This window comes from Ictalurus punctatus, chromosome 13 (assembly GCF_001660625.3).
Source record: "Ictalurus punctatus breed USDA103 chromosome 13, Coco_2.0, whole genome shotgun sequence".
NCBI lineage: Eukaryota > Metazoa > Chordata > Actinopteri > Siluriformes > Ictaluridae > Ictalurus > Ictalurus punctatus.
In genome coordinates, this window is record NC_030428.2 from 20,204,970 (window position 1) to 20,220,000 (window position 15,031).

The 15,031-nt window shown below is 36.7% G+C and overlaps 1 protein-coding gene across 3 annotated transcripts in view; it reads left to right on the forward strand.

The window, feature by feature from the left end:
• Window positions 1-11,715: 11,715 nt before the first annotated feature.
• Window positions 11,716-15,031, forward strand: part of fshr (follicle stimulating hormone receptor) — a 12,033-nt gene continuing 8,717 nt past the window's right edge. The window contains exon 1 of one of the 3 annotated variants that reach the window (XM_017482552.3): window positions 11,716-12,326. In XM_017482552.3, the coding sequence (XP_017338041.1) occupies window positions 12,145-12,326 (182 nt within the window). In that variant the 5' untranslated portion in view covers window positions 11,716-12,144. 3 annotated transcript variants of the gene reach the window in all.

Below are 15,031 nucleotides of genomic sequence, written 5' to 3' on the forward strand. Positions count from 1 at the left end.
ACAAAGTTTTTGACCTGTATCTGCATGATTTTATGCATTGTGCTGCTGCCACATGATTGATTGATTGATAACTGCATAAATAAGCAGGCATACACATACATTATCTACATGCTAGGTTACAAATTAATAAAGATTTATTTTACTCCAGATTAGCATAACCCCTGTATTTCTTTATGTAGGCTCAAGGCCTTGGTTTTCAACGTTACTTAAGCATTGAACCAAGAGTCTCGGCACCACACACACATACCTGCTGAACCACTAACACTTTTGTTTAGCATATTTATCATCCAAAAGCAGACCTAATCTTTAATAAACCGATACCCAGTGGGAAAAAGGCACTATGCCAGATCTTGTTTTCTCCCACAAAGCCCCAAAACCTCACATGGGCTGGCCTATTTTTAAACAGTTTATCTTGAATACGAACAGATCAAGCCAGACACCCTACAAGATCCAGTCCATATTCAGGATTTGACCCGAGGCATGATTCATATGGCATGCACTCTGCACTGGTGGCTCAGAAGGCAGGTAAGCATGGTCTCCCTCTGACAACCATGGTCCAAAGCTAGGCTCAGGAGGGATTTCAACAACTAAAAGTCAAGATTTTCCCTCATAAACACACAGCTTTATGTGTAGGATAAACTCCTCTAAGTAAGATCTGAAGGCACCAGAGTCCGGTGGTTGGTGGGTGAGGTCTGATCTGGCACTGTGAGTCACACAGATCAAGACCGCAGGTAAGCTCACATCAACTCACTTTTTGGATTTTTGAAATTCACAACAGCTAACCCAACCCCTTTCATTAACCACTATACCACTAGAGGTCAGGTATCACCTTTATATTCTGAAAACTAGGGCTAATACTTAATCCCACTCTTTGTTCTGCTAATGCTTTTTTCATCTGCATTGAGTTAACTGTTGCAGAAAAGAGTTTAGGGATTTTAAACAGTGAATTTAATACAGAGCTGCCAACATCATTAAAAAGAAAATCCTAGCAGGTAGACAGAAAAAAATTGTTTTATAGCAAAACCCCTAGTGTATGTCAGTGGTCAAGATGACTCCATGATAACAGCTTTCATTACTCTTTCACTGACTTGTTTTTATGCAGAGTGAAATTTTTTCGTGTTTTTTTTTCTGGCCACTGATTGGTGTTTACCACACAGCATGGGCTAAAAATCATAAATGCTATGGCTAAATCATAAATGTTAGCAACTCTGCTAAGGTCTCAAAATATAAACCTGAGTCAAAAACAGCAAGAAGATGACATTACTATGGCTAAATGAACAAAAAATAAAAAGAAAGAAAGAAACCGAAACATTGAAATGTATGATCAAATCATTATGATACTGCCTTCTAAAACCACTAGAAAAAAGAAAACCTTTTACACAATTAATGATTTTTTCTTCACTTTAATGTCCAGTAGAAAAGTGATTCTAGACAGAGACCAGAGATTAGAGATTATGTTTAACCGATTTCTAGTTCCAAGCACCTGATACGTTTGGCTGAAACAAATTAAGTACTTATGATGTTGGTCACTCTGGAATAGAATTTGTAACCATCCATCTCAGGCTTTGGTTCAAAAAGTCAAATAAGTACAGGAGACTTTCTCTTATAACCCTACTCATCTTTTTCATCTCCACTTCTCTATTGTCTTCGCTCTTCTCAACGGTTGGTTTGTTTCTGCCCATGCTGCGTTCATGAGTATGATGTGTTTGATTGGACTGGAGTTGTAACAAAGGAGCAGACTGATGGAGTGTAAAAGTGAACATCACTTGTAAAAATGTACAGCAATCTCCATTCATAGCAGAATAATAGTCTTGGTGAGTGCTGGTTGTTTGAGTAAAGTGTCCATGAAATAGAAATGTTTTGTTTGCTTGGCAGCTGCTGATTTCTACAAGTGGTGAAATGTCCATAGTGCATGAGCTTATTCCAGTTCTCCGCTGCTGCTACTATCATCAATCTATAGAACATATCCAAACTATATCAATTGTGTTCCATATACACCAACAGTGAGAAATATTCAAAAAGCACAACAGGACCACTACTTCTAGCAAAGAATGATCTACTTATCGTTTCACAGCATTATTTATACCGTGGGGGAATTAAGTATTGAATGCATCAACATTTCTTTCAGTAAATAGATTTCCAATGAGGCTATTCACATGAAATTTTCACCAGACATCAGTACTGACTGAAGAAATCCGGAAATATAAAGAATTCACAACATTAAAGTCCATAAATGAAGTTGTGTGTGATAAAGGGGAATGACACAGGAAAAAAGTATTGAACACGCTAACTGAAATTTCTTTAATACTTAGTGGAGAAGTCTTTGTTTGTAATGACAGCTTCAAGACACTTCCTGTATGAAGAAATCAATCGGCCGCAGTATTCAGGTGTGATTTTTGGCCCATTCTTCTAAACAAATTGTCTTTAAATCTTGTTCAATTGGATTCAAGTCAGGTGATTGACTGGGCCATTCTAACACCTTGATTTTTTTTCTCTGAAACCAATTAAGAGTTTCTTTTACTGTATGTTTTGGATCGTTGTCCTGCTGGAAGGTCCACCCACGTCTCATCTTCATCATCCTGGTGGACGGCAGCAGATTCTTCTCAAGAATCTCCTGGTAAATGGTGTGTGCTATGACAGCCAAAAAGTTCAATTTTGCTCTCGTCTGACCAGGCTGCACTTTCCCAGTATTTCACAAGCTTGTCCAAATGAGTTGTAACAAACTTTAAACGAGCGTCAACATGTGTCATGAGCATGAGCAGTGGAGTGCATTGCCTATTGTGACGATGGTACCTGCTGCCTCCAAGTGTTTCTGGAGCGCTTTCCAAGTGGTCCTGGGCTCTTGGGCTACTCTTCTGACTACTCTTCTAACTCCCTGGTCAGAAGTCTTGCGAGGAGCTCCTGTGTGTGGCCGGTTGATGAGTGATGTTGCTTCCACTTGTGGTTAATGGCCCCAATGATGCATACTGGAAGATTCAGAAGTTTTGAAATACGTCTGTATCCGATTCCATCAATATGTTTCTCAACAATAAGGCTATGAAGGTCTTGGGAGAACACTTTGCTTTTACTCATCATGAGATGTTTCTTGTGTGACACCTTTTTATAGACCATCAATTTACTAACGCAGCTGATATTAATTTGCACAAATAGGAGGTATAATTACTTACAGATTTCAGCTGGTTCCTTGCCTTACCTTGCCTTGGAGAACTGCTTTTTCTTAGCGTGTTCAATACTTTTTTCCTGTGTCGTTGCACTTTATTACACATAACCTTATTTATGGACTTTAATGTTGTGAATTCGTTACAGTTCCAGATTTCTTGAGTTAATACTGAAAAATTCATGTGAATAACCTCATTGGAAATATATTTACTGAGAAAAATGTTGACACATTCAATACTTATTTCCCCCACTGTAAATGTTGAGACCAATAGCCCCAGGTTTTTAAACTTGTTTACTATAGTCTTTAACTGTAAAATAAATTCCTCAGACCCTCTTAGCATAGATTTCCATAATGAATATAATCCAATTTTTCAGAGATTAGGTTCATTAACCCTTGTGTGATGTCAAACTGACCAAAGACATTATTGGGGTTTTAAAAGCAATACAGAAATAAAAACAATTACATTAAAAAAACTCCTTAACTCCTTAATTGTCTATCTCAATTCCAAACAGTGTAGATATGATTAATGTTTGCAATTAATATCTGCTAGATCACATTTAACAATGAAAGTGTCATTAGCTTTTGGGATAAAGTTATAATTTTTGTTTAAAAAAAAAAAAAGGTAATTAATTAAATCCACTGTAATAAAGACTTGGGTGTTTATCTAGGAACAATTGAACTGAAACATTGTTTTCATTGATGTTTATTATTTTTAACTGATATTCTCAATTAATTATCAGTTAATTCTCAATTTATTATTATTATTATTATTATTATTATTATTATCATTATTATTATTATTATTATTATTATTATTATTATAAAAGCTTTTGTAATGGTGTATTATGATTTGCACCATTGCAGTAAAATAAAAATAAAAAATCAAAAAAACACTTCATATTCATAGATTTACAGTTGGGTCCATAAGTATTTGGACAGTGCCACAATCTTCATCATTTTGCCTCTGTACACCACCACAGTGGATTTTAAATACAGCAATCAAGATGTGATTTCAGCTTTAATTCAAGGGGTTTTAAAAAGTATTGCATTAAACATTTGGGAATTATAGCCATTTTGAACAGAAGCCCACCATTTTCACAGGATCAAAAGTAATTGGACACAATAACATGATTTGTAAATATTAGGACTAGGACATTAGGATTAGGATATTGGGACAATTATTTCAATACTGCTAGTTGTGGCAATAATATTTTACCCATCACACACCAGTCCAGTCACTGTGTAGCTGCTTACTGTTACTGATAATGTGAGAATGTCTGGGAGAACACAATGAAACATTAGTGAAACAATGTTATCTGAACAACGGTATCATAGGCCTGAGAAGAAAAATAAAAGCTAGCAACTAATAAATGCACAACTGTTTGTGTTTACATCCCTCATGGCAGTCGTTATAGATACTCCCCCCCCCAATCCCCCGTTTACCGCTTAGAAATGCAAACTTGGCGAAATCCAGTATAATGATGCCAAAACAAATAAAACACGGGAATGGATAACCTGCTGACCATGAAGGGGTTGAGAGCGGACACTTTCTTCTGGACATATAATGTAATTCTTAATGTTAGAAACGGTTTTGCTGCTTAGATCAATGACTGCAGCAACAAATTATTGTTATTTGGTGTGTCAGTATTTTATGGGTTATATATAACGTTATCTTTAATGGCCAAGCAGTGCTTGTAAACTAGCTAGCAAAACTGGTTAACAGAGCTGAAATGATCGTATGACCAAAATAAACATAGCTCTTTTCCTTTTGTTGATTTCCTTGCATCAGCAAATCAATACATTACTTGGTATGTCAGTATTCCTTGTTTTTAAAGCTGATTTTGTTATAACTGGCCAAGCATGCTGATACAGTGTAATGTTAACTGGCTAGCTAACAAATGAATGTTGGCTTTATTTATATGGGCCTGGATGGGAGGCAGGGGTTTGCTAGAGCCCGCATTCTACCCAAGGCGTGTTTAAGGAAATTTAATGCAAATCACTATGCATGTTTATAGTAAGGTCAAATATGAGCATTATCTCAGCTTTATCTAGCAGTTACTTTAAATAAGAAAAATATTGAAAGAGAGAGAGAGAGAGAGAGAGAGAGAGAGAGAGAGAGAGAGAGAGAGAGCAGTAAATAAGCCATGCCAGTTTTTGAAAAACCTCCCTAGTGTTCAGAAATGCGTAAAGAGCTTATAAAACCCCTTTATTATCCCACTGCTTCAGACACCTGAGCCCTCTGTGATTTTTGATCTTGTGACGGAGAACGTGTGAAAAGAATGAGGTGGCTGTCAGAGTGAATCTCACCATGCGTCTGACCGCTGACAAGCCCCATCTCTCTGCTGATTCCCATCTTTCTGAGAAGAATATTCACTTTTAGACAAATTTGTCTGCACAGAGGGCAAATGATTCCAGGAATAAACTAATATAAATAAATAAATAACATGTAATCGCTTATACAATCATTCATAAATAGACTTGGTGCTTTTTTTCTATTTCAGCCCTGAATGACTGTCTTCCTGCATATGAGTATTTTAGTCATGTGTACGGGTTTCTGTATGCTCTCTACAATGATCCATGTACTGGAGCTATTCAGAGAAGAGCACAAAACTCTATTTTGGGATCACCATATGTAGACAGATAGCAAAGAATCTAAAAGGTTTAAGCGATTAAGTGTGCATCAAACCTGCTGATCAGTGCGCCCTGTCTCAGAGATCTGCACAGGACCAGGAACACGATCAGCAAAAATTCAAGCAGTGCACGGTACACATATTAGTTACCTGCGTCTCCATTCTCCTACATATGTAACACCCACATACTGTACAGTATGGCATAGATATACGTGAGAGAGAAACCATTCTTTGTTGTGACGGCGATCGAGTGTAAATCAGCCCAAACAGCTGAACAAACATTCAAGTGCCTGTTGCAGTTTCTTCTGTCATCTAACACTGCTCCCTGGTACTGAAGCTCAATGTGTGTTCTTATGGTGTTTTATTGCCCTCTTGTGGAACAAAATGAATAAATAAATAGGTAAATATACATTTCCTTTACAGTGAAATAAGTACACTTTACTTGATTATGATATAGCACATTTCAGTGTAATTGCAGCCACTGTACTGTTTAATATACTTAGTGTGCTAAAATGGAACTATTTCTGTACTTTGTATACTTTAATGATACAAAATACGATTAAAGCCAGACTTTAATTGTATCAAGTGTACTTAACTATGCTAAAATTGAACTATGATAAGTACATTTTGTTATGCTTGAACTATAATATAAGATATATGTGTTTTAATCCACAATGTGTATATACACTAAATGGCCAAATGTTTGTGGACACCTGACCATGACTCGTTCCAGATTTAGTTTGCCTTTGCTGTTATAATATCGTCATCTAGTGGAAGGGTTCCACCAGATTTTGGAGCTTGGCTCTGGAGATTTGAGTTCATTCAATATTAGTGAAGTCAGTTAGTCCAAACTTGGAAAGCCATGTCTTCATGGGCCTTGCTTTGTGAACAGGAGTATTGTCATGCTACAATATGTTCGGGCCTCTTAGTTCCTGTGATGGGAGATTGTAATACTACAGCATACAGGGACATTCTATACAAGTGTGTTTCCAACTTTGTGGCAACAGTTTGCGAAAGAGCCACATATAGGTGTGTTGCTCAGGTGTCCACACACTTTTGGCCATATACTGTGCTTAAGAGTGCAAAAATATGTATATATTTTACAACTATTATGGTTATAGTACTATGATACTTTCAGTTTATTAGAAATGTACTAAAACTCCTTTATTCCTCCAGGTTCTCCAGCTACCTCACATCTCCCTAAAACATGCTAGAAGGTGAAATGGCAAAAATAATCCATCAGTAAGTGTGAAAGTGTGATTTACCAGTGTCTTTATCAGTGTTCTTGGGATAGACTCTGGATCCACCGTAACTCTGAGCAGGAATACTTTACATGAAAGTAATTGTATACTTCTATTTCTTTAATCACAAAAAAGTATAACCTTCATTAGATTTATGGCATTTGGCAGACACCCTTATCCAGAGTGACTTACAATTCTTTCTTTTCTTTTTGTTATACATCTAAGCAGCTCTCTCACATTTTTCATTTACTCATTTATGCATTCACTCCATCACTCAGTCAGCATGTGTCTCTATTCATCATCTAGCTGTTTCTATCGGTTTTTCAATCAGCCAAAGCCCAGCCAGCCCTGCACTCATGCCAAATTCAACAAAACACAACAGATGTGATGGCCTTACAGACACAGTGAAATGGAAAAGGTGATTATATAGCTTCAATCACTCACCCGCAAGTATTAAATATCATCAACAACTTTGGCAGGTTCTCAAACCAATAACAATTTATTTCAACTCATTTCATATGGCTTGTAAATCTAAAAAAAAAAAAAATAATAATAATAATGCACAACTCTGCAATAGTTCACATCAATAAAGGAGGTTCTCTGTAAGAGCCTTTTCAGTACCCGCTCCCCCGGGTAAAGACATCAGTGTGAGGATGAGGAACTTACAGTAGCGGCAGCTCTCGCTTACTCTACCAAACACTGAATCTGAGCATCTACGGCAGACAAAACAAACCTGCTCTCTGAGCTCTCAGAGCCTGCTGTGCTGCTATTTTTAGCAAAACTACAACAAAAACACTTAATTATGGGAGACAAACATGCAAAACAACAGAAAATGAAAAGAGGAATAAAGAGAAGTCCTAGGATTAGTGGAGTTTTAGTTTGTTGTTGTTCTTTTTCCCTCCGCAGCCTTTTTATCTCTCTTTGCAACCTTCATGTACACTTTATACATTCGGTACTGATAAACAGACAAATTATCTGCTTTACGTTGCTATTACACCGAATTATTTCTGATGAGATCATGTGCCTTGTGTGTCACATTATACAGCTGGAGCTCCAGCTCCACAAATGATTTAAAAGTCAGAGATACTGTTGAATCTGGCAGATTTGCTATCATATACAGTATTTCTGTAGCATTCTATTTAAAACTAGCACTGCCTCCATAAAGGATTTCGCTGAGGTTTTTTATTTATTTATTTTGCTGCAGTTTTTTTCAAAATTTGTAATGCAATTTGTGGAGTTTTTGTGCTTTTTTGTGGACAACTAGAACTGGCAAAATTGCAGTTGCATAAACTTGTCTTTCACAGTGATGTTTATTGGTAAATGAGACCTTTTAGCTGTACTTTTGCTGAATGCATGCTGTGATGGTCACATGATTCATCTTGGCCCAAATCTGCAGAAAATCTGGGGTCATTTTGCTTCATACTTTCTCAAAACTGAAAAAGTTATTTTACATAATTGGATGAATCCATATTCATCAATGTCATGAAAAAATGGTTGTTATTCTTTAACAATGTTATCTCCCTTGAGTTCATTACTGCTCTGATTAATAAACCTAACTAATTACAATGTCTGCAGTGACAAGGATTGCTTTGTCCATTAAGGACTTAATGTTATCTCATTAAGAATCACCCTGAATCCAGTCTCTTTATATGTATTTTAGTCTTTGTCCGTTGGTATGACAGTGTAATTATGTTCATGTCATTTGCTTGTTTGTGTTATGAAGCACTGATGTAAAATTACAAGTCCTGGATGGTAAATGGTCTGTACTTATATAGTACTTTTTAACCTTAGCGGTTCTACAAAGCCCTTTACACTGTGTCTCATTCACCCATTCACACACACACTCACACATCAATGACAGCAGAGCTACCATGCAAGGCACAAGCCTGCCATCAGGAGTAACTTGGGGTTCAGTGTCTTGCCCAAGGACATTTCATTTTGTTTGGCTTTTCTTATCTATTTGTAACTAATAAAAAAACTTGAACACAAAAGCTATGTGGGTGGCTGTGGTTCAGGTGGTAGAGTGGGTTGTCCACTAATCGTAGGGTTGGGGGTTCAATTCTAGGCCCACATGACTCCACATGCCTAAGTGTCCTTGGGCAAGACATTGAACCCCAAGTTGCTCCGGATGGCAGGCTAGCGCCTTGCATGGCAGCTCTGCTACCATTGGTGTGTAAGTGTGAATGGGTGAATGAGACACAGTGTAAAGTGCTTTGTAGAACTACTAAGATTAAAAAAGTGCTATATAAGTGCAGACCATTTACTATTTACCATATGAGTGACCCACAAAATGGAGGGCTGTTTGCATAGTTATTGGCTTTTAGCTTCCTAAAAGGTTCTTCCTAAGAGGGAAATCCTCTTTTGCAGAGTTCTACATAGAACCTTTAAGGGTTCCCCCAATGGTCAAACTGATGAATGCTTGAGGTTCAAAGGAGACCTGAAGGAATTTTCATGATACACAATTACTCTCATAATATTTGTTTTCTAACAAAAATTAATTTGCACCAGCAAATCACCAAATTTTATTGTTTTATTTAAATTAGTCTAAAAAGTAATTACTGATAAATAGAAGAAGAATAAAGCAAATGGAAGAAAAATATAGAGTTTAATCTCCAATCAGCTACATGTTCCTGTTTGTACATTCAGATAAAACCTCTGAATTTGCACTTTTGATAGTGAACGTGAACTCACACATTCGCTGTTCAAGCGTTTAAAATAATGACAGCTTTAGAAAATATTACAAGAAGTGTTCCGACTTAAAAATCTGCTCCCACCTTGGATTACTACAGTCATATAATCTTCTGAGCAATCACATTTACAAGTCCCACGGTGGCATACTCTCTCATCCACCTAATCATTTTGACATTTAGATCTTTATTCACTAATTGATAGCAACAGCACATCTATTCACTAGACAAAAATAAAGTGTGGCAAGGTCAAGGACACGTTACAGTGAGTCAAAAAATAAAGTGTTTTATTGGAAAATACTAAACCTGTGGATTTCCTGCGATTGCCGCAAGGGGCCTCTTGATGCCAAACAGGGGTCACGCTGTGATCAGCAGACTGTGCTGCGGCATAAATTAAGCATGAATGTATTAGTCCTGACATTCTACAAAAAATCTGAGAGAAGTGAGAGATACTAATTATTTCTTTGCAGATTTTAGAAAATCTACTACAAAGTTTACCCACGATTATTATTTTTTAAATCCATGGCTAATGAAAAACAAAATAAAAAAGAAGGCTGTAGAGAACATGCTGCAGCTATCCATTTTGCAGTAAATGTGTAATGCAAGCTTTTTCACATGGCATTCCTGCATAACACATTTAACATCTTGTAGAGATCATGTCTAAGTAAATTAACTTTGAAATAACACTACAGAATGTTAACTTAAATTCCGATACTTACCAGCTTGACAAGGAAAATTATCTGACTAGCAAACAAACGCTCACGAAAATGACTTCAAACAACATAGCAAATGTTAACATGAATTACCTCAGACTACACACTGAATGCTAATGTACATTGCCATGGATTAGCTAGCAAAAGCAAACACAAGGCTCAGCATACGCAGTGCTGCTATATAAATCAAAATGACCTCAGACCCAGACTTAATGACTGCAAGCCTAAATGACCATAAATTGTGTAATGAATGCTAGCCTAAACATGTACGTAAAGAGTGGCCTTCATGTCAGTCCATACTAGTCTGTCCATTCTGCTCCGAAATCTCTCATCAGCAGCAGTTCTACTGGTGGAAATGGAAGTTTTCTGTTTTTTGCACCTTTCTGTGTAAACTCTAGTATTCCCATCAGATCAGCGGTTTCTGAAATTCTCAAACCAGCCTGGCACCAGCAACCATGAGTTGGTCAACGTCCACGAGATCCACTGAGATCACATTTTCCCCCTCATTGCTATGTTTGATATGAACATTAACTGAAGCTCTTGAAGCTCAGGTGAATATAGATAACATAAGAACCATCACAAAACTACCAGGAGTATCAACATTTAGTTTATATATGTCAGTAAGTATAAAAGGAAAGTACTCTGTATCTCTAAAATCCCACTGAAATTAGTAACAAACGCAAGCTAAAAGCAGCTTCAACCTCTGAATTTGTGAATAAGATAAAAAAATAATAATAATAATTTAAAGTTAAAAATATAAAAATGTATGCATAGCATAGACATAAATAGTAAACTAGTAAATAGTAATAAAATAAAATAGAGTGGCCGATTTAATGCATATATTAACAGTGCTATTCTCAAAAAAAAAAAAACCCACAGTCATGTAATCTATTGTTATATTATTATGATATTATCACCCAGCCCTAATTATGCACTTGTGTTTAAAGTCAAAACTCTTTAGGAAGGATGTTACTGAAGAGAGTACGGGAACACATTGTTCACTACTATCACATGTCCTTTGGACACACACACATGAAAATTTTAAGACTAAACATTTCATGTCAACACAGAACTTCAATTGCCCCCATTCAAGGAAGGCTTGCTCGGAACAGATTATAACATGCTATAAGAAAGCATTATGTCTGCTACTCATGCTGGATTTTAAACCACAGTCTAAGGAACTAGTCAATATAATATGTGAAATCCCTCCTTTGGAGAAATGTCTAGAGAAAGAGATTTGGTTTTACATAAGTCAGTGAAACAATGATGAATGCTAGCATGTTGGACTTGGACATGTTTGCCTGTGAGACTATTAGTAAGAAATGGGAGGAAGGATTGTGGAGAGAGGGATGAGATTGGAGTAGAGGAGGAAGACAAGACAGCTGGGAATAGAAATGAGCATTACATATGGCTGTTATCAGAGGTTGTCTCTCCCAAGGTCTTCAATGGCTTTGGCTGTAGTACTCCAAACCAACCACACTGCTCCGCAAGAATCGCCCTTCCCACAACTCCAGCCACAATACTCTGAACATGTAGCATCCCAGCACCACAAATCCACATAAACATCCTGACTCTTACCTGGAGTAAAGAGATGGAGGCTTCAGGAAAACAGCACTGAAGGCCTTACTGAAGGCTTTAACAGAGTAAAACAAACCATCACTCAACCACACAGGACAGAAAGAGAGTGTACTCGGAGTGCATTTGTCCATCACAATGAAGAAGCTGGTCTGGGTGGCCATGATGCGCTTCATCCTTTCTTGGCTCATGATGCACGCAGGGAACATGTGTTTGGGATCTTATGCTTGTTTGGCCAATGGGACAACTCGCTCCTTCTTGTGTCTTGGCAGCAAAGTGCATCAGATGCCATACCATATACCAAAAAATACCACATACGTGTAAGTATATGCACTTTATACGTTACACAGTTGTTACAATACCCTGTGTTATTAATTTAATGTCATGTGAGTGTATTTATATTGTTGCAAAAATACAGTATTAGATGATACCATCTTGGTAGAAATTGATATGCTTCCAAAACAAATTGTGAAATGAAACAGTTTGTAATATAAAGAAATGAACAAAAGATATAGTGAACAATAAAAGAGTAATCTAGTTCAAAATTTGATGTGAATCAGTTCTCCAACTTTTATACAGTTTCATAAGGAAATCATCTAGTAGGTTTTTCAAGCATCTGTGAGATCGACAGTCTGTGTGTCACTTACTTATTTTACTACTGGTAGAACAAAAACTGGATAGTGGTTTTATCTGAAAAGTGCTACTATTTAATATGTTCCTTTAAAAAAAAAAAAAAAAAAAAAGACATACAACTTGTATTTTTTTTTGGGGGGGGGGTGTTTGTTTTAGGGTGGGTTTTTTTTTTTTTTTAATTCATTTTTGAAAATCTAAAATGTACTTTTTCCTTCTGGCACTAATGCAGAAGGATTAAAATATAAGACAAGTATATAGAACATATATGCAACTGTACTGTATACAAAATGTATTGTACCTAAGGCTTTCGCACTGTATTGGATTAAACAACTACACAATTAAGAAATTTGAGGAAAAACTGCCATACAGCAGTAACATTCTTTTATTGTTTTCAAGCTGATTGTTATTCTTGGGTTCAAGAATTTTGACTGACAACAAAATTATGACGCAGTTGTGATTCCTGAAACATATATTTTACAATCTCAAGGCTGTTGTACTCCACACACACAGTTCAGCCTTGGACTGGTGGGGCGGGTGGTAATAACCTGTTTTTCATTCATGAACAAAAAAAACAACAACAACAAAAAACACACTTGTTCTTTTTTAAGCACAAGAAAAAATGCTTCCATTCAGCATGTTTGACTCTGAAAAAGAGAGGGAAGGAGGGAATATAGCACACATGCTCATAGGTTCATTAAGCCTGGGAGGTTTGTTGTAGGTTCTATTTCTGTAAGCAGTTTGTGCTCATATCAGATGACTTTCAGAGACACCTGCCTCTGTAGCTGTTAACTTTAAGCCCAGTGCCATCCTTCACGCTGCCCGAGCTACACCATGCTGCATTCCTGCATACCTTTCCAGAATAGGACTTTATATTCAATCTGGCTACTTTTTATTTCAGCCATTTTTGAGTGAATGCAGGGATGAAAACAGGAGCCCTGCAGCATGTGTCTGAGCAACACAAATTTGCTACTTAGCTAGAACACACAGTTCTGTGCTTGATAGGAGCTGATAGAGAAGACATAGAGCTGCAGATGGCTCCCTTCATTCTGAATAATATCGTAACAGACAATCCAGACACATTCCTACTCTGACAACCCATATGAACCACTATTAGAATATCCCTAAGACCCAGAGAGACTATAAACCTGTTTTGGGTTTTTTTTTTTTTTTTTAAATCATACTCATCCTAAGTTAAAGGAAGCAAAAGGAGGAAATAACTGTATAAAAGCAGAAGTATTAAATGTCATAATTCTTTGCATGATTAAGATAAAGAAACAGTTTCAAAACAGAGATAAAGACATACAGTTAAGTGAAAAAATAAGTACACCCCATAGAAATTGTTGGCTTTTTTGACATATTTGGACGAGCAAATATTTGATCATCTTTGAAACAGTTCCTATTAATGAAGTTGAAATACTTGAACAAAACCACAAGAAAAAATAGCTTTTTCAATAGATTGATTAAATTGATAGTATTGATTAAATATCAATAGATGTGATATGCTTCTGTGGAAAAAGTAAGTACACCCTTGGCCTCAGAAGCTGGTATTGCCCCCTTTAGCAGAAATCATTTCTTATAGGTGCTTTTGCTTAATTTTCCATCAGGCTTGCTGAAATTTTAACCCCTCTTCCATGCAATATTCTTTCATTTACAAGATGTTTGAGGGGTTGTTTTGTTTTGCATGTACTGCCTGTTTCCCTTCACAACATTTCAGTGGGATTCAAATCCAGGCATTGACTTGGTCATTCCATAACCCCCCATTTCTTCTTTTTGAGCCATTCCTTTGTTCCTGTGATGAAATTTTTTGGTTCTTGGAGGCTTCTTTTTGCATCAGACTGTCTGCTCTTGGGCTAAATTTGCTGGGACGGCCAGTCCTGGAGGCCTTATAGAACTCTTTAGATCTTGGCATGATGACACCACACACCTCAATAGTAAAGGGAACACCAGACATCACCATCTAGTGAGATGTGAAAGGTTTAAATAAGACGGGTTCCACCTGCACTCCCTGAGCAGGTTCTAATCACTGGTACCCAATCTTCAACACCTGATTCTTATTTTATGCATTTGAAGATGTGATAAATATAGGGGTGTACTTACTTTTTTTACGCTGTCCATGTGACTGATCTACTTTTTTTGTTCATTTAAATTGTGAAAATTACCACACAATGTCAATTTTGTGTGTTATTTGATAGTGTATTAACAGGCACCATTTCAAAGAGGATCAAATGTTTGCTTGTCCAAATATGTCAAAAAAAAGCCAATCATTTTTATGGGGTGTACTTATTTTTTCACATTACTCCAATAAAAAAGAATAACAAGTCATAAGAAATACCTTGAGACAAATTGATCTTGTACTGTAACAATGTATTAAATGAAATGTGCCCTAAAACAA